Consider the following 23,019-nt stretch of genomic DNA (forward strand, 5'->3'; position numbering starts at 1 on the left):
AAAAATAGCTTACCCTATAACACTTAGCTACCTTAAATAAAATAGCTAAAAATCCGAAAAAAATATTTTTATAAATAAATAACTATAGGATATGTAAATATATTTTTTGTAGATTTTTAGCTATTTTATATTATATAATAAAGCTTATTTACACAGTGTAAAGAGTATAAGTAAGCATTTTTATATATAATTTAAATAATAAATTAACTATAATTATTCTATTAATAATATAGCTTTTTTATATAGTTAAATATATAACTTTTAAATTTTAGCTATTTTAGGCTTAGTTTGGATTTTATATTAGCTTTTAAAAACTGGCTTTTAAGGTATAGGTTAAGCTGTCACGCTTACTTGTCTGTCCCACTTACTTATCAACCACGTTAACTTTTATTTATTGCGTCCAAGAGAACGAATCTCATCGGGCCTGTGGCTACGCTAAGCTGCCTGCGCCTCCCCATTGCACATCCGGATCTGCTGGCGGTTAAGATGTGGATACTATGGTATGAGGGCAAAAGTATGTTAGCTGTTAGATACGCACAAGTACAATGGGGTGAGTGTATCAAAGTGTAAACCAGAATGGTTGGTGATGTTATTGATTGTTGACTTGATTCTCTGACCAGTCTGTCAAGGAGGGGTTGTTTCAATCCTCCCACCTTTTCCGAATGCAAGAATAATATTGTGCTAAAGGAAAATGGAGCCTATACCCAGCCGCCAATCTAACATTAGCTCGCCCCACTCAAGACCGGGGCCAACGGCAACGCTCCGCACCCCGTTACCCACCACCATCTAGCGGCCAGGCAGAAGGGGGCGGTGAAAACCCTGATTAAAACTGGCGCACATGGGTGGTTTCCAACCCTTCCTTTCCTTTGAGATGTCAGGCGACAAGATTTTTTTACCGGTAGCGTTAGTGCTGACCTGCCACAAATTACAGGGTCCTCGAGATATCCGGTTCTAAAGCCAAGCGTGCGTCTCTCTACTACTCTACATTAAGTTCTAACTTCGCTCTGCCGCAGTTATCATTAATCTAAAGAGGATTATATCGATAAAATGGACGACCCATTATGGACATGGCCAGCCTGGAAATTCGACATGAAAACAGAGGATTTAGTCACCAAGCTTCACGATCAGTACAACACATACCCGGTCCCCATTCAAGACACTGAAGCCTTTTATCGCGATATCTCCGAAATCTCCTACGAAGCGCAGTCGACAGCAGAATTTCACCATTTAGCCAGCCATCGCAGACAACAACGTCTCTGCGAATTAAATAAATCTCTTGAATCTGCAAGCGTCGAAATCATTGGAAACCCAAACCTCATCAAGATGCCTCAATGGGAACATGCAGTCCAGCTCTTCCGTACAAACTCTTTGGACTCCCTCGTTCGATACTTCGCTTCTTACCTTCCCATCGACCACATTTGGCATCCGTTGTGTCAAGATTCCGCCCTTGCCGCCACTCACACTTTCTCCACATCCCCTTTACCGAAAAAACGGTGCAAGCGCACCAAAATTAATAAGACCTTTGGCGCTAGCGGGCAGACCTTACTGTCGTCGTCGATGGTGCTTGGCCGCCTTCCGGCGAAAGATCAACCCCTGGAGGCGGATAAAGTCTTCGATTCTACGCGCCCTGCTGTATTATCCTCATGTTCAGAACCGGAAATTAAGCATACTCGACCCCAGGAATACAGCCCCTACGCTAGCCACGGGGAAGCCGCAGTGAGTTCTGGTGATGGTACGTCGACGATATCAGATTACGATACATTTACAACGATTGAATGCAGGATTAAGAACACACTCAATGAGACAGCACTCTTCGACAAGAGATTATCTACCAGATTATCTCTCGAGCAGATTGATCTTGCAAGCAACCATTCAGGCGGCCAGAGAAGCCGTAGTGTCGATTGCCAAGTGAGTGCACGCCCTAAGATTTTGACGTCTTCACCCGCAAATTTCTCATTTCCAGGGCCTTTACGGACTCCGGTCGCATCAGATGACTTCAATCGAGGTGCTGCTGGAGGTACAGTGGGATCGAAGCGCAAACGTTGAGCGACAAAAACTCTGAAGAAAGCTTTTCAATCTTCACATATTCATATTATACCTTAGAAAATGACGTAATTTCGCTTAACGACTTTTATTATTGTTGGAGAATCCGAGAATTCCCCTTCCCTTCAGGATTCAGACTGTTAGTCTGAGAGTCGTAGATTTAGACTTCAAAGTCCTAGCAGAAATCATCTAGAGATATAAACCCTAGAAGAGCTCTCCTCTCAATGGTTAGCAACAAGTTCAATAACTATAAATGTTCCACTTAGCATTACTGCGCAATATAAACAACAATTGTAACGCATTATCGATCAGAGCCAGATCAAACTATATCCCTTCGAGTGCCACAGCCCTTAGGCGGGGTCATGACAGGGGTATAGAGCCAATCAAGATAGATGAACCCAACTACTAATTTGTATGATGGTAAAAGTCCCAGCAGTTTTGATTGTTACAAAGAGCTACCTTACAGACTTGGCAAATCTCTTACGAACCTCCGGTACCCCGCACGTACTAACCTTATGACTAAGCTAAGTGGAGCGACTGACCTTCCTAAGGGCTGTGGCACTCAAAGGGATAATCGAGCATGAGCTTCGGAGAACCGGAAGATCTTAGGATTCCAAGCACTGTACCGGAGAACCGTACTGGCATGTGACTTTAGCATCAAGATGCGAAAAGCAGGTTGACATCAGGGTGACGGTGCGTAAGGAGCTAGTACCCTACAATAAAACACATGGTATGTAATTGACACTTGCTTTGATGTTCGCACTACGTCACCTGCTCTCCAATACTGGGTCTAAACCGACCCCTCTATTTTCAAAGAAATGGTTTTTGATGATTACTATACTAATAGCATCCGAGAATGAAAAACACTTTACCCTGTTCTCTATTTTAACCACTCGCTTATCCATAATTCCGGATTGCTATCATGGATCAGCCAAAAACCTCTGAGCTCAATACAGAGAAGAACAAGCATCTCTTAAATCGATATGGAATAGTTCCTAGCAGAGGGAAGCTTCTTCATCACCAGTTAGAAGTTAGTAGAAATATTCTGTCTATAACCAGTAAGGATCAAGCTGACCGAACATTCAATGGAAGGGCAGGAAATATTTCGATTCGGGTGATTTTGCCCTCATGCAAGCTAACAGGTCTTCTGATATCGGTACTGTCGCAACTGGTAGCGAACACCCCATTCGACGGGATTTATCGATCCCTACTTGTTCAGTACCAGGCTCTAGCAATCTCGATGAAAGTGCCGATCAGTGTTTTACAGCTGAGAAGAAAACTGGCGAGCTAAAGCTTACTGCTCACAGCCACCTTCAACAAGAGACGGAAGCCCAGCTAGAGAACGAGGGTCGTGAAACAAAGCAGGAACATAACGTCTAGATGTGGACCGTCATGACTTAGGTAGCCGACCAGCCTGGTTAGGAAACAGAAACTTAATAGCATCAGAGGATGCCCATCTGTTACAAGAGAGGGTTCAATATACCGAGAACCTTAGCGCACTTTCATCGCAATAGGAAATCACAACTTACAAAAGTCATGATGTTTACAATCGGCATAGCTACTATATGTTACAGATATCCTGGCTTTAGCTATGTTTCCAAGCTCCATTTCAGTGTCTCGTTCGTCCGAGATGATGACAGTCATTACCGATGAAGGGCCATCAAAAAGGCACTCAAATAGTTTCACCGAGACAAGATGGAGGGAGCTGTACTATTACTCGTATAGTAAATGATCGTATAACCGGCGTAGGATCAATCCTTGATTCAAGTACCTTTATGTTTCATCACCTGATGCCCTCTGTTTCAAAATGATGGGTCGAAAATCCAAGTAGTTCTCCACGCCCTGCCTCCCAACTGCTCGAATACATAGCAGAGATATCTTACCAATAATGCCAGGAACCTGGACTAGGAATTTAAGAAGTGCTTAAAGTTGAAATAAAACTTACACTGCTTCATAGACACCTAGTCTAACACATGTCAGAACTTACTTGGGGTTGAGATATGAACAGTGGCAAATAAATGATCAAGCTCCTACCCGCTTCCAAGTTATACCCTGAGAGATGGCTCAGCTTAAACCTCCAGATTGCTTTTCGTAATTTACGTACGCAATACGGATCTACTTGTATCGCAGCCTGAGATAATTCTTTATCGTGATAACACGCCGTGTTCAGGATCAAGCCAGAATAGTTAGATAATGCTACTGCGTCCTCGGCAAACTCACCATTTCTTTCACATGCTAGGTTTAGCACGTGCTTAAACAAGGCATTTGTAAGTGGGGTAACGTCATAGCAAGGTCCCAACAAATCGACTTAACTGAACTCAACAAAAAATAATACTATTATGACGCTAAAAACTTATCAAGATACGGATGTTTTTAGCATAAGTATCACAATTCTATACTCCGTAGAATCAATGGCCGCCTAAGCTAGAACATTAAAATATACATTTTCCCCGTGACGCTGCCTAACTATATATCTCCGCTACCATGGCGGGAACATCTCTATGGAACTACATCTTTATTCGCGCATCCATATTTTTCTTACATCTTATCGCACCACTCAGTGTTGCTTATTCATTAGTCAACCTGCTAGCCCGCCTTCCATTTCAGTTCCCGCGAGTACTACAGGCTTGGCTCAGTCTGGAGGCTCTTTTCTATTTGGCTGTCTACCTACCGCTGAACAAATACCTCCAGAGGGCCGCAAAACATCCTGTCCCGCCCTGCCGCGCCGATCGTCGGAAGTTGTTCCTAAGATGCCACCAGAATATTCCCGACCCGGCTCAGTACCTAAGAAAATGGTTCCGGAGTGCGCCAGTTTCCGAGATTAAGCGCGATAATGTCAAGGACTTCTTCCGGTGGGCATTCTTGAACACAGGAGACCATGACTCGACCTATGACGAGGAATTAGAAGAGTATACCCAAGAGATAGAGAAGCTGCTGGGCAAGAAGCTAGAGCCTGGCCGCGGAAACGCCAAATGCCTCCGGTTGACTCTCGAGAAGGTAGAGATGTTACATCGGAGCCTAACATGGTATCTAGTAAGTTACTCACATGACTATGCGCCCAAGTACTGGTTCATGTACCCCAGGTTGCTAACTCTGTTCGTACTACCCTCTAGTGCGTGTTTGTTGTCGACACCATAGCGTGTATCTCTTTACGATACCACTCGTTCAACTTTCATCGCACGTCGTTTTCGCAGTTTTTCACCAGCTTTCCCCTACGTCTTTTCACTCTGTTTGCGACCTGTACTTCCCATGCAAACAGCCTTACTTACTGGCACCGTCCACATACGTCCAAGACAAGGCTGCCTATTCTATTCATTCACGGCATCGGCGTGGGGCTTTACCCATACATAAACTTCTTAGCCGATATCAATGCACATGTTGCCGGGAATTCTTTAGATGGGCAGGTTGGCATCATCGCTATAGAAATTATGTCGGTAAGCTCTAGGATAACATACGAGGCAATGTTGAAAGACGAAATGTGCGATGAGGTTCGGCGCATATTGACCGCACATGGGTGGGAAAAGTGTGTCTTGGCATCTCATTCGTATGTACCACTCCTGAAGTGACTCCACTCCCTTACCTATTTGACATTGACGGTGGAAAGATACGGAAGCGTGGTTGCCGCGCAACTCCTTCGTAGCCCGGAGATCTCACAGCATATTGGCCCCGCATTATTTATTGACCCGGTGTCTTTTCTACTTCATCTACCTGACGTGGCCTATAATTTTGTATGCCAGCTCTGTCCCCAAATAGACCGATGACACTGACTAAACTCTAATGCTTTAGATATGTAGACGGCCAAATCAACCTAATGAGTATCTACTCTCCTACTTTGGTTCCAAGGATATAGGCATAGCTCATACGCTATTCCGCCGTTTCTTCTGGGCTGATAACCTATTGTGGAAAGAGGACATCCGAGGTCATCCCGTGACTGTGGTCTTGGCCGGCAGAGACAGTGTGATCGATACGAAAGCAATTCGGGCATATTTGCTGGGTTCAGACAATTGGACCTTAGAAACTACGGACTTAAGGGATTTCGGGCAGAAAGGTGATAGATTGGACGTGGTCTGGTTTCAAGATCTGGACCACGGCCAGGTCTTTGATGAAAAGAGGACAAGAAGCAGTCTCGTTGAGATTGTTTGGACGTTTTGCAAAAAGTAGCCGACTGTTCTCATTACAGTGGTAGGTTGAAATGAGGTTATCGAATATGATGAGCAAGTTCTCCCGCTTTGCATAGAGGTGAACCTCCAATTTCCTATAAGTGGTCGGCTAGATCCTCCTGGCCTTAGCCGTCGATTGAGTCCTCGCAAAGCCCATCGATGTGTCCCGCACTCCCCAATAGATCGACCAACAAGGTATAGATAGCCAAAAAGAGTTGCACAGGGCATAATAATGGAAAACTGGCAATCAGCCCGCAGCTTTTCCCAAAACTACAGCAGGGATAGCCCAGAATGTCAAAGCGATGATAATATAGAGTCCCGCAAGCTGCAGCCTGATTAGTACGCTCTAGGTATAGAAGACCAGGGCAACTTAAACTCACCATGGCTCCCTCCAAATAGTTAGATTTCCCATCCTGCACTGTGCCCGTCACGACTAAAACAGATACAGCGAAGATAACTGTCTCAACTGCCACAAGCATCAGCAAGCGTGTTAAGTCGCTTATATGCTCATGATGACTCACTAATATTGAAATTCAGACCCATCGGCACATTTATTTCCCAGCCCAAGACAACCAGCAACGGCGTAACCAGCAGCGCAATCTGGATATTGGATCCGATTGCAACACCCGTGGCCTTGTTTCCACGTAACCAGTCAGTTCACAATAAAACAACCAAGTAAAGAAGCAGGCTGCCACTCACTAAATCCATCTTATTCCTTACAGCCATCACACACGCCGTGGCGTGCTCGGCTGCGTTGCCGACAATGGGGATCAAGATGGGTACTAGACTGAGTACGAGAAAAACATCAAGTAGTGATAATCTAAAGCCAAGACTCGAGGTACGAGGTTGCACTTCCTCAACAGTTTTGGAACAGTCACTTAATTAATTTGCCATCATTCTATGGCGTCATCAGCATTTCAAGGCCGTATGCTCATAAACAAGATATGCTTATGGAGGCTTTTTGAGCATCGCAATCTAACAGGGGGCGTGTTACCCCTCTGCCTAGGGTTAGCCCGTAAGGCAGTATATGATCTTATTGAATACTGTCATATCATGGCTATCGACTTACTTGTTACGTACCAGTCGTCGCGCCTTCAACTGTTAACCCCGCCTTCTCAACACTTCGACGTTGTCTTTTGTTCTCACACGCTGAACAGATTTATCTCATCGGCGCTTAAAACCACCACTGCTGAATTGAGCTCACTATGCGTGAGATTGTAAGTCCGCTTCTAATTCTGCCTTGGAAGCTCCACAAACTAACCTTGAACTCCCTTTTCGCTATAGGTGCATCTCCAAGCTGGCCAATGCGTGAGTATCACGCCCTTCTCGTTAAATTTCTTTCTCATTTCTCCTTAATACAGCATATTAACCCCAATAGGGCAACCAAATCGGCTCTGCCTTCTGGCAGACAATTTCGGGCGAGCATGGTTTGGATAGCAGTGGCATGTAGGCAAACCATTCGAAACGCCACTCAATATTCATCCCTCTCACGCATCAATCTAGGTATAATGGGACCTCCGAACTACAGCTTGCGCGCATGAACGTCTATTTCAACGAGGTGCGCGATATTGTGTGACCCATTCCAAACTATCCTCGGCCTCTGATCGGGTTCGCATAGACATCCAGCAACAAGTACGTGCCACGTGCCGTTCTCGTTGACCTAGAACCTGGCACAATGGATGCGGTGCGCTCCGGCCCGCTTAGCCAGCTCTTTCGTCCAGACAACTTTGTCTTTGGACACTCGAGCGCCGGAAATAACTGGGCTAAGGGCCACTACACAGAGGGTGCTGAGTTGGTTGATCAAGTACTGGATGTGGTCCGTCGCGAGGCCGAAGGCTGCGACTCCCTCCAAGGCTTCCAAATCACCCACTCGCTCGGTGGCGGTACGGGCTCCGGCATGGGCACGCTGCTGATTTCCAAGATTCGTGAGGGTGAGATTAATACCACTGATGTGATGCACATTTCGATGCACTGTCTCTCACGGTTCTAACCGCCTATTTAGAGTTCCCGGACCGTATGATGGCTACCTTCAGTGTAGTACCGTCTCCCAAGGTGTCTGATACCGTCGTGGAGCCGTATAATGCCACGCTTTCGGTCCACCAGCTGGTGGAAAACTCAGATGCGACTTTCTGTATCGATAACGAGGCTCTGTATGATATCTGCAAGGGTACCCTGAAGCTGTTGAATCCTTCCTATGGCGACCTTAATCACCTCGTATCAACCGTCATGTCAGGCGTGTCAACTTCACTGCGCTTTCCTGGACAGCTAAACTCTGACCTTCGCAAGATGGCCGTTAATTTGGTAGGAAGACTCGTCTCATATAGGCACTTATCGCTGTAATCAAAGAATGTTATGGCTAAGCATTCCTCCTCCTCGTCTAGGTTCCCTTCCCCCGCCTGCACTTCTTCATGGTTGGTTTTGCGCCCCTCACTAGCCGTGGCTCGCACTCGTTCAGTGCTGTCTCTATCCCCGAGCTTACCCAGCAGCTATTTGACCCCAGGAACATGATGACGGGCTCTGATTTTCGAAACGGCCGCTACCTGACCTGCTCTGCCATCTTTCGCGGAAAGGTGTCTGCGAAGGAGGTGGAGGACCAGATGCACAAGATTCAGCAGAAGAACTCGGCTTACTTTGTTGAATGGATTCCCAATAACGTGCAGACGAGTCTATGCTCTGTCCCGCCGCAGGGATTGAAGATGTCGTCCACTTTTGTCGGTAACTCGACCGCCATCCAAGAGATCTTTAAGCGCGTTGGCGAGCAGTTCACCGCTATGTTTCGCCGCAAGGCCTTCTTGCATTGGTATACTGGAGAAGGCATGGACGAGATGGAGTTTACGGAGGCTGAGTCGAATATGAATGACCTGGTATCGGAGTACCAGCAGTATCAGGACGCCGTCATCGACGACGACGTCTATAGCGTGGAGGAGTATGACGAGGAGGAAGTCCCCGCCAAGGTCGACGCTTAGTCCATCGCAACCTTGTGGTCGGACAGCACATGGCTTGTCATAGTGGGCTCACATAAAGTCATGACGCCCTGTAGAAGCAGCGACTACTGAAGGACAATCATTATATTCCCAATAGGGCTTGATGGTCGCTAGGCGGTCCAGTTAGTTCGCGTTATTACGTATTAAAGATCCCACATAGCTCTCGAGTGGTTGAAAGACGTCCGTCTACCTTAAACAGAGCCTTGTAATACGTCAGATAAGAGACTCATTATCCTTGACGGTCAGGAAAGCCATGCACAGGTGAGACTTTTGCGGTTGTCACCGTAAATTCTCACGCTATAAAACCGCTGACGAGCATCCAGGATGAATGGATAGTTACGTGATTTCTGAACAACGTCTACTGCTGTTACCCACCAGCACATTGTTCTCATTGTTTGCAGCTATTAGATAATGGAATTTTTAATGTCATCAAAGGTGCATATCGGAAAGAACTCTAAAATCTGGCTAGTTTGACTGATTCTGCACCGGGCAATTAAGCCAACTTTATTCGGGCATATGCGAAAGTCGGAGAGGCGCGTATGAGAAAGGAAATGATATTATACGGCTGGAGACCTACTGGTTATTTGCATGATCATCCTTGACAAGCCTTCCCCCTCCCCCACACCAAAGTTATTTGGAGGCTTGGGCAGAGTCGCACAGCGAGGCGAGACTTGATACCCAACGGTACAGGCACAAAAGTCATCACTTGTCACCATCTAAATTGTCAATCCACCTCATTCCTCGACCACGGTTCTCAGCCCCGCCGAGGCCATCCTGCGGACGTCTTCCCTTCGTCAGGATCAACAAGTACTCTACATCTAAGAACGAGACAGTCTTCATCATCTCATAGAGCGGTGAATCATTAGTTATATTGGCTCCGAGCTGCCTCTGAATATCAGTAGACGCAGCCACCATCTTGTAACAGTTTAACATCTCTGAGTGGCCAATTACCTGTGAATCTCGAATCGGTGAAGCTGGAAGCAAAGGCAATCGCTGATTCTTGACACCCAATTAATACCCTCGTGGTATCGAATATACTTATCGTCCAATCAAGAACTAATCTAAATCCGCATCTTTCAAGATATCATCAGCATCTACACCAAGTTTTGGATAGGTAATCTCCCTGTAGCCCACTTGTTTGAGCGGTTCGGCCCGTCAGAGGCAAGGTCGCTGTTCTGTGGGGGGCGAAACAAAACGTTACTGAGGTCATCTGAGACTAGATACGCTCGTTGTTCGTTTACAAACCACGCATAAGTGTGCATACTGTTGCACAGCCTTCCGATGGGCTCACTCGCCCCGTCTGAGCCTCAATGAACAAGGCCAACAGGGGAAGAAGTGCAAGACGGCGCTTAGACAAATTCCACATCCAAGGTGCTGAATACAGTGTTTGTATATTGTTGGTCCATTTGGGCGCGTAAAAACTATTGCGCGGTTGTTAGACAGCTCTGGCATGAGTACTCGAAATCGAAAGCTCTAAAAAGTACATATGCTAAGAGCGCCTGATAGTTGAACTTTTAACATACGATACGATACGATACGATACAATCCATTAAGCCCGGCGGCTTATTCAACCGAAAGGGCACACTAATCACTGATGCTTACGTACATTGCCTGCTTCTCATCATTGTTTTCACAAGACCATACTGTGCCGTATACTGCTCAATTTGTGCCCGTATTTCAAATAGCCCATACTAGACCTTACTTTTTCTCCAAACAAGAAGATGGCTAACAATGGCGCTTTTAAGTAAAACACAGAAAGAGCAGAAAAGCCTCTGAACCTGTACTGTACTGTGTAGTCAACCAGTTCTGACACCTTGTTAGCTGGCGTTCGAACTTATGGAACCACTGGGGAGCCTAAAACTGCCTCTTGTGTTCTATCCATTCATCTGATGTAGGCTTTAAATGGATGCTTGCTCTTCCGTCCAACAATCTCGCTCGTGAGATAAGACTATGATCGATTACCATTTGCCTTTGACGAAACCATTATTTCAATGCTGGGTAATTATATACCTCGGTCTAGCCGTTGAGCCACAGATGCTCTTCGAAATGTCTTTTAGGATGTTTGCTTCGATGTAGTATCAGGAATTACTGGATGTCCAATAGCGACCAGCTACGCTGCCATACAAAATGCAGATATATATATTGCTACCTTCTGCAAGGCGAGACAGGCACCGTGGGTTCGACATGGGTTAGGCTCTATTCTCTATCCCTTGGGGTGTATGTGACAGTTTGCCGTCGACTAACAGTATGCACTTGAATTCGCCCATCACCATTGCATATACCAATAATGGCCGGCAGTGATAATTTTGAGCCTGCGCACCCTCGCCAACAGCCCCGTGTTCAATTGTTAAGATCGTGATATCCCGTACGATAATATTCTTCTTACACAAGATTCTGTTTTAAAACGTGTTCTAGAGGCACTTGTCTATCCTGGGTGCGGCAGTGCATACGACATACCTACCGATGAAAAAGAGGGATATGATTTTAGTAGCATATGGAAATACAAGACAAGCTATAAATTCTTAGAACTTGAATAGTTTTCTTTGCACACAGCGGTCGTGATGATTTCGTTATAGTTACTCATTGACCCCATCTATCATCAAGACATCTACTTAAAATGGCCAACCAAGTACTTTACATTATTACATCATGATAATTCCCAGATTAAGCTCCATTTCGATAGACCTGTGCTCCCTGATTTCTGAACATGATTATGTCTCTTCGCTGGAGAATCATCAGTGCTCGATTCAACGCCTGCTCACTGTACCCCTTGCCCTCTACCATCTCTCTCCGTAGTGTGAACAGACTTGTGCTCCATCCGATAGGTAGACGACGCTTGAGCTCAGTCTCGAGACGGTTCACCTCCTCGTTCAACTCACGGCTGCCCTGGTTGCTGCCCTGGTTGGCCGCGTCCATGGTAGAGCATAGGAATAGCCGGATAGCCTCATCAACGTGCGCCTCGGTGGCAACGGGAGAGAGGGTGAGTTTAGCAAGAGACTCAGTGATACGCACGATAGCTTCCAGCTGACGGATTGTGATGGGAATGGAGGAGCGGGTGTTGGCTTCTATTTCGGCGTCGTGGATTTGGCGACGGATAGAGACAAAGTGGGAGGAGAGCTTCTCACCAGCTTCGGGACTGAGTCGAGGAGCGCAGCGACTTTGAGAAGTTAGTATACATGGCGGAAGAGTTAAAAGGAACTGAGCAACTTACGTCTTACAGTAGGTGATATATCTTCGCATCTTGTCGATAGGGATCTCAGACTCGACCAATTCGTCGGCTCCCTGACCATTCATCTGGATACCAAGAACGTGCTTGGCCATCTTCTCATCCTTCTCGCGGCTATGATCATCCTTGACAATGAAAATCATGTCGAAACGCGACAGGATGGTGGTTTGGAAATCGATATTCTCTCCAGGAGTTTTCATGTCATCGTATCGACCAAAGATGGGATTGGCAGCAGCCAGGACTGATGTTCGCGCGTTGAGAATGGTGGTGATACCGGCCTTGGCGATGGAAATGGTTTGTTGTTCCATGGCTTCGTGGATAGCGACTCGGTCTTCGGCTCGCATCTTATCAAACTCATCAATACACACTACTCCACCATCGGCCAGAACCATAGCACCACCTTCAAGATAGAACTCACGGGTAGACTGATCACGCTGGACGGACGCTGTCAACCCGGCGGCAGATGAACCTTTTCCGGAGGTGTAGATAGAGATGGGTGCTACCTTCTCGACAAACTTTAGAAGTTGAGACTTGGCCGTACCAGGATCACCGAGAAGTAGTACATTGATATCGCCTCTAAGTTTCATGCCGTCAGGGAGGATCTTTTTTGAGCCACCTAACAGGAGGCAGAGAATTGACTTCTTGATGTCCCGGTGTCCGTAAATTGAAGGAGCGATACAAGCAGCCATGACGTTGTAAATGTCGGACCGTCTGCTCAGCTCGAAGAATTCTTGCTCTTCCTCCTCTGAGAAAGTGGCGTTGCCCTTGGCTGCTTGATCAATGTCTGACTGGATTCCAACTGCCCTTAGATAAGGGGTGCGGATAGCCACTGCGCCACCGTTGGATGAGTTTTTGGAGGCCTTACTTTGGTAGATGGAGAAGATGCCCATGACAGTGCACCGCGATCCAGGAACAACCCGGTTTGTTAGGTATCTGTCAGCTGAGATGAGAACATGTCTTGGCAGTTCTCCAACGGGGACTTGATCAGGTGCTTCCTGAAGCTTGATGATCTGCTGGTCGACGAAGTGTGACTTCTCGTGTACGACAAAGTACGGATCCAAGGGGCACCTCGGCGTGGGATCGTTGGGAATTCTGCTCCGAGCACATTGTCGGGGCAGAGTTACACCAGTGAATCCACCCAGGATAGGAATGGCTTTTGCGTGTCCGCAATTTTGACATTGTATATGAAGTTCTGTTGTTTTTGAGGACATGACGGAGGCACCGATGACGATACCTGGTACCCGGACCAATCGAGCAATAGCCATCGAATCGAGATTGCGGATGGACACATCGTCTGCGTTGGAATGAAGAAGGAGCTGGTGCTTGGGGATGTCGACTTTGGGCTCGTGAGGGAAGACAATGCGGTGGGTACACTTCATCAAAGCATATTCGAACTATGGGACGTCAGAAGTTGGAGAATTAAGCTGTTGCATAGTCCTTACCAAAGGGATGACCTCGGCTGGCTCAGATGCCAACTGATGCGCCAACTCCTCGTTAAAGGCGATCAAGTCATTGATGTTGACATCGCAGTAGTACCTCTTTAGCAGTGCGTTCTCTCTTAGTTGATCTCTGTCGAAGCGTCAGTATATCAAGTCATGTAACCCGTGGGCAATCGGTGCAAACCTGTAGACAAAGTTGTTGCCAAGCCGGAAGTCAAGGATAAAGGCTTCGAGTTGCGTTTGAAGCTGTAGGCGAGTATCTCTATTCTCACCGAAACTCGGCTCGTAGACGTGCGCAGAGTAGATCGATCCGCGGTCCATTGTGATGTGATCTGTTAATTCTTTGATGTCTCCTTGGCTCGTCTGTGAGCACAAGAGTTGACAGGGACTCTAGAGATCATATTTGTGAAATATGGAGTGGCTTGCTCCAGGTTGGTAGGGTAACTAAGTGGATGCAATAATGTACGCGACCCTTGAGAGAAGACGTCACGCGTGGTTATACATAGTGATTGCAGTGCTGAAGCCAGCGGTCCTGATCAGGGATAGGGCAGTGATAGAGCTCGACTTATCATCACAGTCAGCGCCAAGGAAATACCCATTGGTTCATGGAATGGGGCCCAGCGAGCCAACCTTGCTTGCCAGGTTGGGCAAAAAATTGAGGGACATCGGCGGGGCCCGATTTTAGCTGTGTTTTACGGAATAGGGCATTGACCATCTTTTGAGCTTCATATGTTACCTAGGATCATTGTAAAGCAACGGTATTCAAAGCGAGAGATCCAAGACAGCCTGAGCTTCATTACATTTTTAACCGCGCCAAAGGGCATCGAAAACCAACCGTCGTTGGTTCTACCAACGAGTGTGTGTGCCTCGTTTTAAATGTAATGCTGTGCCAAGGTGCAGCTTCTGGATTGCATCTAGCATTAACCGGCTCTAAGCCTAAGACGCAATCGCCTCACCTGGGTGACATCTCAGTGACGCCTGGCAAAGGCCCATTAAACACGTGGTATAGAGTAAAGAGGTGACCAAGAGAGGACACTAATGAGCGATTGGTTTGCCAGCTTAGGTCCTCACATGGGGTCGAAGTCTGGATCTCGGCGGTGCCAAACCCGGACAGACGAGTTCTTGCTCACAGCAGATTAGAGTTTTAGGTCAACAATTGGTTGGATATTGTGGCTCGACGCTCCATGCCCCACTATAATACCACCCCCATCTCTCTATACTGTGATTGGATAGGAGCCATCGCAGTGCGCCTGGTCGTTGTGATTGGCCATTGGAAACAAAAAAACAAGATGAGCGAAACTTACGACGCGCCATGACGCGTCGCGTCTCAACTGAATCTGCAAACCTCGAGCGTCGTACCAGGACTATGAGGAAGAGCATGAGATGAGTTCGTCTGAGCAGCGGCGTTAGAAGCTAAGTCGGTTTCCATGGAATTGATATCCCAGGTTGCGCCGATAGCTATATATTTCGTCTGCTAAAATGTTGTATAGAAGCTCAATTGCCCCAACAAGGAAAACAAGACCGACGAGAGGAGCGGTTGTAGATGAGTGAGTGCTGCCTTTGCCAAGGAAGAGGTGGTTAGCATAGCTGAGGCATATTTAGAACGCGGGATAGAATTATCGAGCGTTGGGAGGCAACTAAATTAAACACAATGACGAAAACTTCCTAACACGATGCGCTTAATTAATTGAAATTGTGATGGGCGTTAAGATCCAGCTGCAGGTCTGCCAAAAAAGTCCAAAAGAAGACGAAATTTGCGTAAAGCTCGGGCTCTTTACAGGACGACGCTACCTAGGATTGCATTTCACATGGGTTCAACTCAAGACCAAAAGTCGGCCTCTATTCGTGACGAATTCGTTCCTCTTGCAGAGAAATCTGAATCACGAGACGCCCTATCTTGCGCGTTTAACATCTGGATCATGATTTGGGGCTACGTTTCCATAACTGGGAGGCCAACTAAGGGCGAAGCCGGCACGTAAACGACGACATTAATATATGGCCGCCGCCACGACTATCCTATTAATTTACAAAGGCGGAGACTAGAGGTGAATACTAAAACAATAAGCTGCGAATTACTGGTACTAGACAAGGGGGACCCCGATAAGACTACCTTGTTTCTATGTCACCTTTCTGTTAAACGATTCATGCTATGAGCTTTATGTCGAGAAATCGGTTAGTTTCCAGTCATACTCCAGCCCGATAGGTTACTTACGGCAGTGGTCCTAGGCAGAGCCAAGAGCGCCAGTAGGGCTAGATGTAGCTCTCCAGATTTGGATATGGAAGCAAACAGGCATTCGATCCAATGGCCCCAACCCGATTTGCTCTTCAGTATCTATGAATCGGACAGAAAGTCCATGGCTTGTATCCCAAAGTTTATGCAGCCATCCTTCCTGCATGGTCTCTTCCATGCCGTAGACTTCCAGTAGTAGTTAAAACCAAGGTCACGGCTGCGTTTATAGTCGTCAAACTCTGATCGAATGGACTACTTAGTAGCATTTTGTTGCTGCGAGTATTAACAAGATCATGAGGAGGACGAACTGTTTCGTCAGCTACGCCTATTCAACTCTGATTTTGACATAGCTTTCGACCCTAGTCAGGGATAGAACCCAGTCTTGGTATCGTATCCCGTTATTGGTCCGCCAAACTCCTTGGGTCAATAAAGTACATTGATGGTTTATTGTTGCAATTGATAAGGTATATGATGAGCATATGCGTCAAACAACATATGTACGGGAGGGATTCATATGATCGTCTGTTTCAGAATATCAGCTTATACTGGTCAGAAATGGTTAAAAGAATAACCTACAGTGTCCCATTTGTCTGCCGAGCCTGTTAACAATGCCTTAATAATGCTTTCTATAAATGCGTATTAGTAATTGTTGTAGGGTAGCGCCCCAGAAACTTCTGGTAATTTGGCAATGTTAAGAGCTTGGATTTGAGGAATGTTACGGGAGACTGATTATGAGAGCCCGATAGATGTCCTGGTGCTTCTGGCTGCCTCCAGCACCGGCTGCTGCAAGCCCAAAGCGTAACCGGCTTAAGTGGCAACTCAGCAGCACCTGGCTGCATACAGATATCATCAGGACCCCTGACATGCGCGGCTGGGATTGAAAAAAGTAATAAGAGGGTACCAATGAGCGGTTGGTATACCGCCTCAGGCCCTTGAGTTTCTGGAGTACATCTTTTTTATGCATTCTTAAGTGCCAAAGGGTGCGTGCAGCCTGATGTCTGAGTACCGACTCAGGAAAGGCTCACTCCAAGTTAGACCTCTGTTATTTCATCCTCTGCGCCGAAGTCGAGATCTCTGGTGGTACAAAATTCGTATGAAATGTAACAGAGCTAGTCTAATAGTTTGAGAAACCAGAAATGGGGTAACTAAATGGAAAATCGATTATCAGTCGACGAGCTCTTGCTCTCTGCAGATCAGTGTTCCGGGTTAGCAATGGGTTGGTAATTGTGGCTTGATGCTGCATACCTCGCTAAGGTACAGCCCTTCCTCACTGTAATATGATTGGATCGGGGCTCTCGGAGCCCATCTGGTCGCTGTGATTGGTCATTGGGAACTGGAAAAACAAGGTAAGGCAGGGCCCATGACGCGCCATGACGCGTCGCGTTCCAACCGGATATGCAAAGCTTCGGGTCTGTTCAAGGAAGCTCCTGACTCTTTGTACCTTTGCATGGCTCATTAACGTGTCCTTTGTGGGATTGCGACAAGTGGTGATACACGGCTCAATCTGCTTGGTGAAAGTAGAGCCGATAATCAAAGTACAGTTCGCAAAATCTGTTAGGACAGGACAAGAACCAGGGGGTGCAAGATTGGCCTTGTTTCCTGGGCATTGCACGATGCAACTTTGCTTAAGTCGATAAACTTTCCTTTGACAATATAACGGCGTCTCCGGCTGAAATTTCATCCATTCTCATCATCTCCAGAGATGACATACCCTTCTACCAGATAAGAACCAGTAATAGTAAGGGCTCTGTGAGACTTTTAGGCTTACATTTGTTGAGCAAGTTTTTCCCGCTCTTATCAAATTACTATGAAAAACCATCGACCACCTAAAGGGTTGCAGGTGCTAAATATCATCCAGCTCTAGCGTATTACATTTCCTCTCATCTTAATAAAGTGCACATAGGAGTTACTAAAAACATAAACATGGGGCAGGTCTAGACTGGCTGACAGGGTAGTAGCAATGCGCTGTACTTTCCTGCAGGTAATTCCTGTTTTTATGTCCACGCTGTTGCATTTTAGCGTTGTCAAGCATAATCCCTGCTGTTGGAACAGGATAGAACTAGCGCTGATTGGCTAACGTGGTTGATAAGCGAGTGAGTCAGAAAAGCAAGTGAGTCAGCTTAACCTATACCTTAAAAGCTACTTTTAAAAAGCCTATATAAAATTCAAGCTAAGCCTAAAATAGCTAGAATTAAGATATTATATATTTAACTATTTAAAAAAGCTTCTTACTAAATTAAAGAATTGTATTTAATTTATTATATAAGTAAAATAAAAAAAAGCTTATTTACACTACTTACACTGTGTAAATAAGCTTTTCTATATAAAATAAAATAGCTAAAAGTTTAAAAAAAATATTTCTATAAATAAATAGCTACATATTATATAAAAACAGTTTTTCTAGATTCTTAGCTATTTTATTTAAGGTAGCTAGGCACTATAGGGTAGGCTATTTTTAGCTGTACAGTGCGCTGACTCACTCGCTTGTCTGACTCACTCACTTATCAACCACGTTATATGGAAGCGGAGTGTTCCGAGGAAGGAAATTAAGGAGGTATGTTCTCGTAGTAAATGACGTTCGTCTTCCCCGCTCACCTCCCCATTATGTCGCAGTTGCATATGCAGCACGCCGGTACGGCACTTTTTTTTCTTTTTCTTCTTTAGGGGGCGGGATGTTACGATAGATTTGCTTCCTCCAAAGGCATGTTTAGAATCGCAGACTTCCTCGTTATATTTCAATAAGTGAGGGACTTTAACTGTTGTAATAAGTGGCGTCGTACTTCCCAAAAATATTCTGTTACCTTGCATTTGCATCGAGATTTACGCTTAGCACCTCTAATGGCTTTATGCCTAATTCAGATCAAGACCAGTCGTATCATAGTCGAGGATGTGAGACGGAAGCGGCAGCGGAGCTTAAAGGTAAGCCTCTTGGCAGGTTGAAAAATTAATGGAAATTCCTCAGGTTTATAGTCGACATTGGCATAGTACGTTGACTCAGAATGCCTCAGAGTACGTAGTTTTACGTCCTAGGGCTTCCCAAGGAGTTATTGGAACTTCTTACGACACAATAGAATTTGGATAACAATACGAGGTCTAATGGGAATCATCAAAGGACCCTAAAACCGCCCAACTGCTCCAGTCGATAAAGCTTGAGGCGAGGAGGACCTCACATCGTAACACCATGGCGCACCCATTGACAGGATTTACAACCTCTAGGATCAAACTTGGAACCGCTTACAGTTAAATAGAATTATAAACTTTCCTAGCACTGTGAAGTGGCATCTGGTAGCTGCCGCGATGTTGTTAGTGTCGAATTGACAAACACGACGTGGCTGCCAATCTGTTCCCCCTTCCATTTTCTGCCGCTCTTTTTGTCAAGTAAACAAGCTCTTTGGCGGCAGCATAGCGTCAAACCCTAGCATAGGAAGATAAAAGCTGGCGTGGACAGATACAGCTCCATAGCCTGTACCAAGGATTCTGTTTCTGAGGCAAAGACGACTGATAATACCAGGACTACTGATTCGAGCTTAATTCTACCCATCATTCCACAGTTAGTTAGTTGCCATTTGAATATTACCATCCAATGCCCTGCCTCTACTGATATTTAAATCATTTCACCCTCGCTACCCATTCAATCCAAAGGGAGAAATCGAAAAAAATGTATTATTGTTCTGATTACTCGAGCTTTCCATAAACTGGGATGAAAGACGACATCTCCCTACATTGAATGTATAACTGGCAATACCACCTTCCGAAAGACAGTGTACGGCTTTACGACCAGCCTAAGCGCCCTACCCACGCCATAAGGAAAGAGCTCTCCCGGCCGTCATCCGAAGGGGCCACAAGCAGTCATGCTCTTACCGTTGCCACGGACGACAAACCACGCGCGATCTACGTTTCCAGCTTACCCTGTACCTAGTGCAAGCAAATACTCAGTTAAAGCATTACAACGAGTTCCTTTGTGAATAATAGCAAGGAATTTCAACAACACTTTATGATATCAGAGTACCTTTAATTTAGCCAATTGGAATAAGTGTAGAAGTTATGGCCGTTTTCGGTTTTGATAAAAACCTTAACGTATACAATAAGCGCGTGCACCACTGCACTGTATGGTATTGAGAAACCTACCCTATAGTATTTCTTATTAATAAATAAAATAGCTAAACACGGGGCCCCATAGGGACACGGGTACCCGTGGCTCCAAAATTTTCACGGGTACCCGTGGGCATTATGTAAGCGTCGATGGCTAACACTACGAAACTACAACGAGAAACGGCTATGGGTTTGTGCAGACCGGATTGATGCGGAGGGATCGCGGCCAGATTGGTATACGAAATGGCCTTATGAGGCCGTTCTCCCGGGTGTAACAAATTCTACTACCACTACGGCTATAGAGCTGAATACAATGCCTGCTGCTCCTTACTATCTTCCTCACATGCTCTCCATATCTCCCCTGGCCCTCGTCTGCTCGAGAAAGGTGCGACTACTATCTCATCGGCTACTTTGACATCGAGACGATCGTTCTCTGACTTGTCCCAGTCAAGATAGGCCATCATCTCTTCTTTGGTCCATTCCCTAGAGCCTGTTGGCGTCTCACAGCACCTAGTCATATGCTTCCAGTCGAGGCACCAGTCGTAATCGGCTTTACTATATTGTAAAGGTAGACCCATCGCCTTACGATACCGCTGGTCGGTCTTGGTGCTGCCAGGCGGCTGCGCCTTGTACCAATCTTCTCTTGCTGCAGTATATCTCTGGTAGATAGCTCGTGGGTCATCATACCGCAGTACCGGTGTTACCGCTACCGCTTCCACCGATGATTCTATCGCTGCCAGGCCTTTAGTTGTCGCTGGCAACAACGCGATTGTGGAAGTCTCGGCTACTGTTGGCGGATTAGACATGGCTGTCAACGTTGGTGTTGCTACCGGCACATCTGTTGCTGCCCGTTGTGAAATCTCTGTGTGCCGCAAAGGGCATGACTTTGAACTCATTCTATGACCTGTTGCGTGGCATTTGCTGCATGTTGGCTGCGCTCTGGGTTGTATAGCTGCCTCAACTACCTCGAACGCACTAGGCTCCCGCCGAATGCTCGACTGTGGCTTGGCTGAATTATTATCTGCTCGATCAATGTGCTGACGAGGCTCAAGCAGCAGCTGAGGGCTCCCGGGGCGACTAAGATGCCAGTGTCTGTGGAAGTGCTCCAGACGAAGGGGCTGATCCTGCTCTTGTAGGGTCTTGAGCATATGGACACAAGGGAGACCGTGAGATCTAGAGAATGCGCCGGTACAAGCACGTAGGTCTTCTTTCAAGAGCAGTTTCCGCTGCTCTTCGACCTTGCGTAAAGCCTCGTGAGATACCCAGCCATGTACAGCACTATAGAGAACTCCAGAGAGCTCAATCGGCACACGTGATTGCTGTTTGGCTTGGTTGTATCGTAGCTCAGCTAGTTGATTGAGCAATGCATGTTTCACGGCCCTCCAAGCCTCGAAAAGGTCTAGTGTAGATTTCTTCAGGTGGCTCTTCAGGAGAGCGTGGATACCTTCGACCCGCGAGGTTACTACGTTGCCAAAATGAGGGTATTGGTCCACCCAAGCCTTAACGAGCTTTTCCTTGTAGAGATCAAGCCAGTTGGTCTTGATATACCCAACCTCTTCCAAATATTGCGGCAGGTAGCGCTCTTCCAACCCCTTGACGCGCTGATCGAAGGTCTCCTCGTCTGCTGATCTTACAATCGAATGCCAGCAATTGAAAAACTCGTTCCAATCGTTGAGACTCTCGCGGCGAGCCTCCAGCCCCTGGTCATGGCGTGTAAAGGTCGGCTGGCAGTAGCGGAGGACTGCCTTGTTAGCATGCCAGAGGCATAAAAGCGAAATTGCAGTAGGAAAGCAGCGAGCGACAGCATTCATACAAGCGAGGCACCGATCCGTGAGGATGACAGACGGGAGGGCTGCTCCGCAAAGCTCGTACATTGATCGAAGTCGGTCCAAAGCCCAGGTATAATCCTCCTCGCTCTCGCCACTCAAGAATGCAAAGGCGATACAGAAAGATCGCTGGCAGGCATCCACCCCGATGATATCGAGGAGCGGCATTCCCATATTTATTCGTCTTGTACGTGCAATCCAAGAAGAGCAGGTCTGGATAAGCCTTCAGGTACGCCAATGACTCCGGGTGGGCGAATAATACTGCTGTAACTCGGTCATGTGAATCGAGCTGCATCCGGTTCCAGAACCCTTCCTTATCCAACTGGTTGGCAAAGGCGTGTATAGTGCTTTGACCCTCACATAGCTCGCGTTTGCTGTCTGCAATGCGGTTATAGATGTCTTGCTGGGTTGCAATGGTGTTTGATTTCTGGCGGATATAAGTTCTAATATCCTTTGGCGCTACCCCGGCATTTGTGAGACCACTGATCGTCGTTTTATCATTGTCGGACAATGTGCGATGTGTTGGATGAGCAGACTGGTGCCAGGTTGGCTCATGATTATGAATGGCGAATCGGCTATCTGGACGGTGCCTTAAAGTCCATGTGGTCTTGTCAAGGCTCTGCTTTGCAAGCACAGAAAACTGGCAGCTTGTGCCTCGGGTGCTTGTCTTCCGTCTTCGTTCTATTGATGCATCTGGAGGGCGACAGGCTCGATCGCAAGTGAACGTAACCGTAAGCCTCCCGGTCTTCTCTTTGTGGGACCTTCCAGTAACAAAGGCATAGCCCCGTGGTGCTGCCCAGTTATTAATCGCCTTGAATACGGCATCTCGGGATGTGTACTCGCATTCAGGAGGGAGACAGTCCTCTGGAAAACGAGCAGCCGTTCCGCTCGACCCCATTTTCCACCATGCTGCGGACGAATATCTGAAAGTAGCGTAAAGACTGTAGAGAAATTTGAAGCAGACACGCGACTTGTTCGCGTTAACCGTCGACGCTTACATAATGCCCACGGGTACCCGT

General features: G+C 46.6%; 6 protein-coding genes across 6 annotated transcripts; 4 read left to right on the plus strand and 2 right to left on the minus strand.

Moving 5' to 3' along the window:
• Positions 1-884: 884 nt before the first annotated feature.
• FOBCDRAFT_227166 (uncharacterized protein) lies at positions 885-2,333 on the plus strand. Its single transcript, XM_054705258.2, is given in 2 exon segments — positions 885-2,284; positions 2,295-2,333. 1 exon segment carries the CDS (start codon positions 1,048-1,050, stop codon positions 2,044-2,046), a length of 999 nt encoding a protein of 332 aa, XP_054561233.1. The 5' UTR covers positions 885-1,047; the 3' UTR covers positions 2,047-2,284; positions 2,295-2,333.
• Positions 2,334-2,965: 632 nt separating this feature from the next.
• On the plus strand, positions 2,966-3,423 carry FOBCDRAFT_203773 (camp-regulated phospho protein family protein Igo1; the record flags this gene model as incomplete). The annotated part of the gene is made up of 2 exons (XM_054705259.1): positions 2,966-3,073; positions 3,136-3,423. 2 exons carry the CDS (start codon positions 2,966-2,968, stop codon positions 3,421-3,423), a joined length of 396 nt encoding a protein of 131 aa, XP_054561234.1.
• Positions 3,424-4,527: 1,104 nt separating this feature from the next.
• FOBCDRAFT_140737 (uncharacterized protein) lies at positions 4,528-6,204 on the plus strand (the record flags this gene model as incomplete). Its single annotated transcript, XM_059608104.1, has 4 exons — positions 4,528-5,076; positions 5,157-5,587; positions 5,648-5,771; positions 5,830-6,204. The coding sequence occupies 4 exons, from the start codon at positions 4,528-4,530 to the stop codon at positions 6,202-6,204; spliced, it is 1,479 nt and encodes a 492-aa protein (XP_059465254.1).
• A 376-nt stretch (positions 6,205-6,580) lies between these two features.
• Positions 6,581-6,989, minus strand: FOBCDRAFT_95385 (uncharacterized protein; the record flags this gene model as incomplete). The annotated part of the gene is made up of 3 exons (XM_059612277.1): positions 6,581-6,669; positions 6,725-6,836; positions 6,903-6,989. Coding segments are annotated over 3 exons (288 nt in total), but the record flags the coding sequence as incomplete, so codon positions are not given.
• A 341-nt stretch (positions 6,990-7,330) lies between these two features.
• FOBCDRAFT_251644 (beta-tubulin) lies at positions 7,331-9,349 on the plus strand. Its single transcript, XM_059610951.1, has 7 exons — positions 7,331-7,420; positions 7,488-7,511; positions 7,582-7,649; positions 7,707-7,761; positions 7,822-8,134; positions 8,206-8,504; positions 8,585-9,349. The coding sequence occupies exons 1-7, from the start codon at positions 7,409-7,411 to the stop codon at positions 9,167-9,169; spliced, it is 1,356 nt and encodes a 451-aa protein (XP_059467435.1). The 5' UTR covers positions 7,331-7,408; the 3' UTR covers positions 9,170-9,349.
• A 2,502-nt stretch (positions 9,350-11,851) lies between these two features.
• On the minus strand, positions 11,852-14,173 carry FOBCDRAFT_295473 (MCM2/3/5 family-domain-containing protein; the record flags this gene model as incomplete). The annotated part of the gene is made up of 4 exons (XM_054705261.1): positions 11,852-12,344; positions 12,399-13,807; positions 13,856-13,982; positions 14,037-14,173. The coding sequence occupies 4 exons, from the start codon at positions 14,171-14,173 to the stop codon at positions 11,852-11,854; spliced, it is 2,166 nt and encodes a 721-aa protein (XP_054561236.1).
• Positions 14,174-23,019: the final 8,846 nt, after the last annotated feature.

This window comes from Fusarium oxysporum, chromosome VII (assembly GCF_013085055.1).
Source record: "Fusarium oxysporum Fo47 chromosome VII, complete sequence".
Classification (NCBI taxonomy): domain Eukaryota; kingdom Fungi; phylum Ascomycota; class Sordariomycetes; order Hypocreales; family Nectriaceae; genus Fusarium; species Fusarium oxysporum.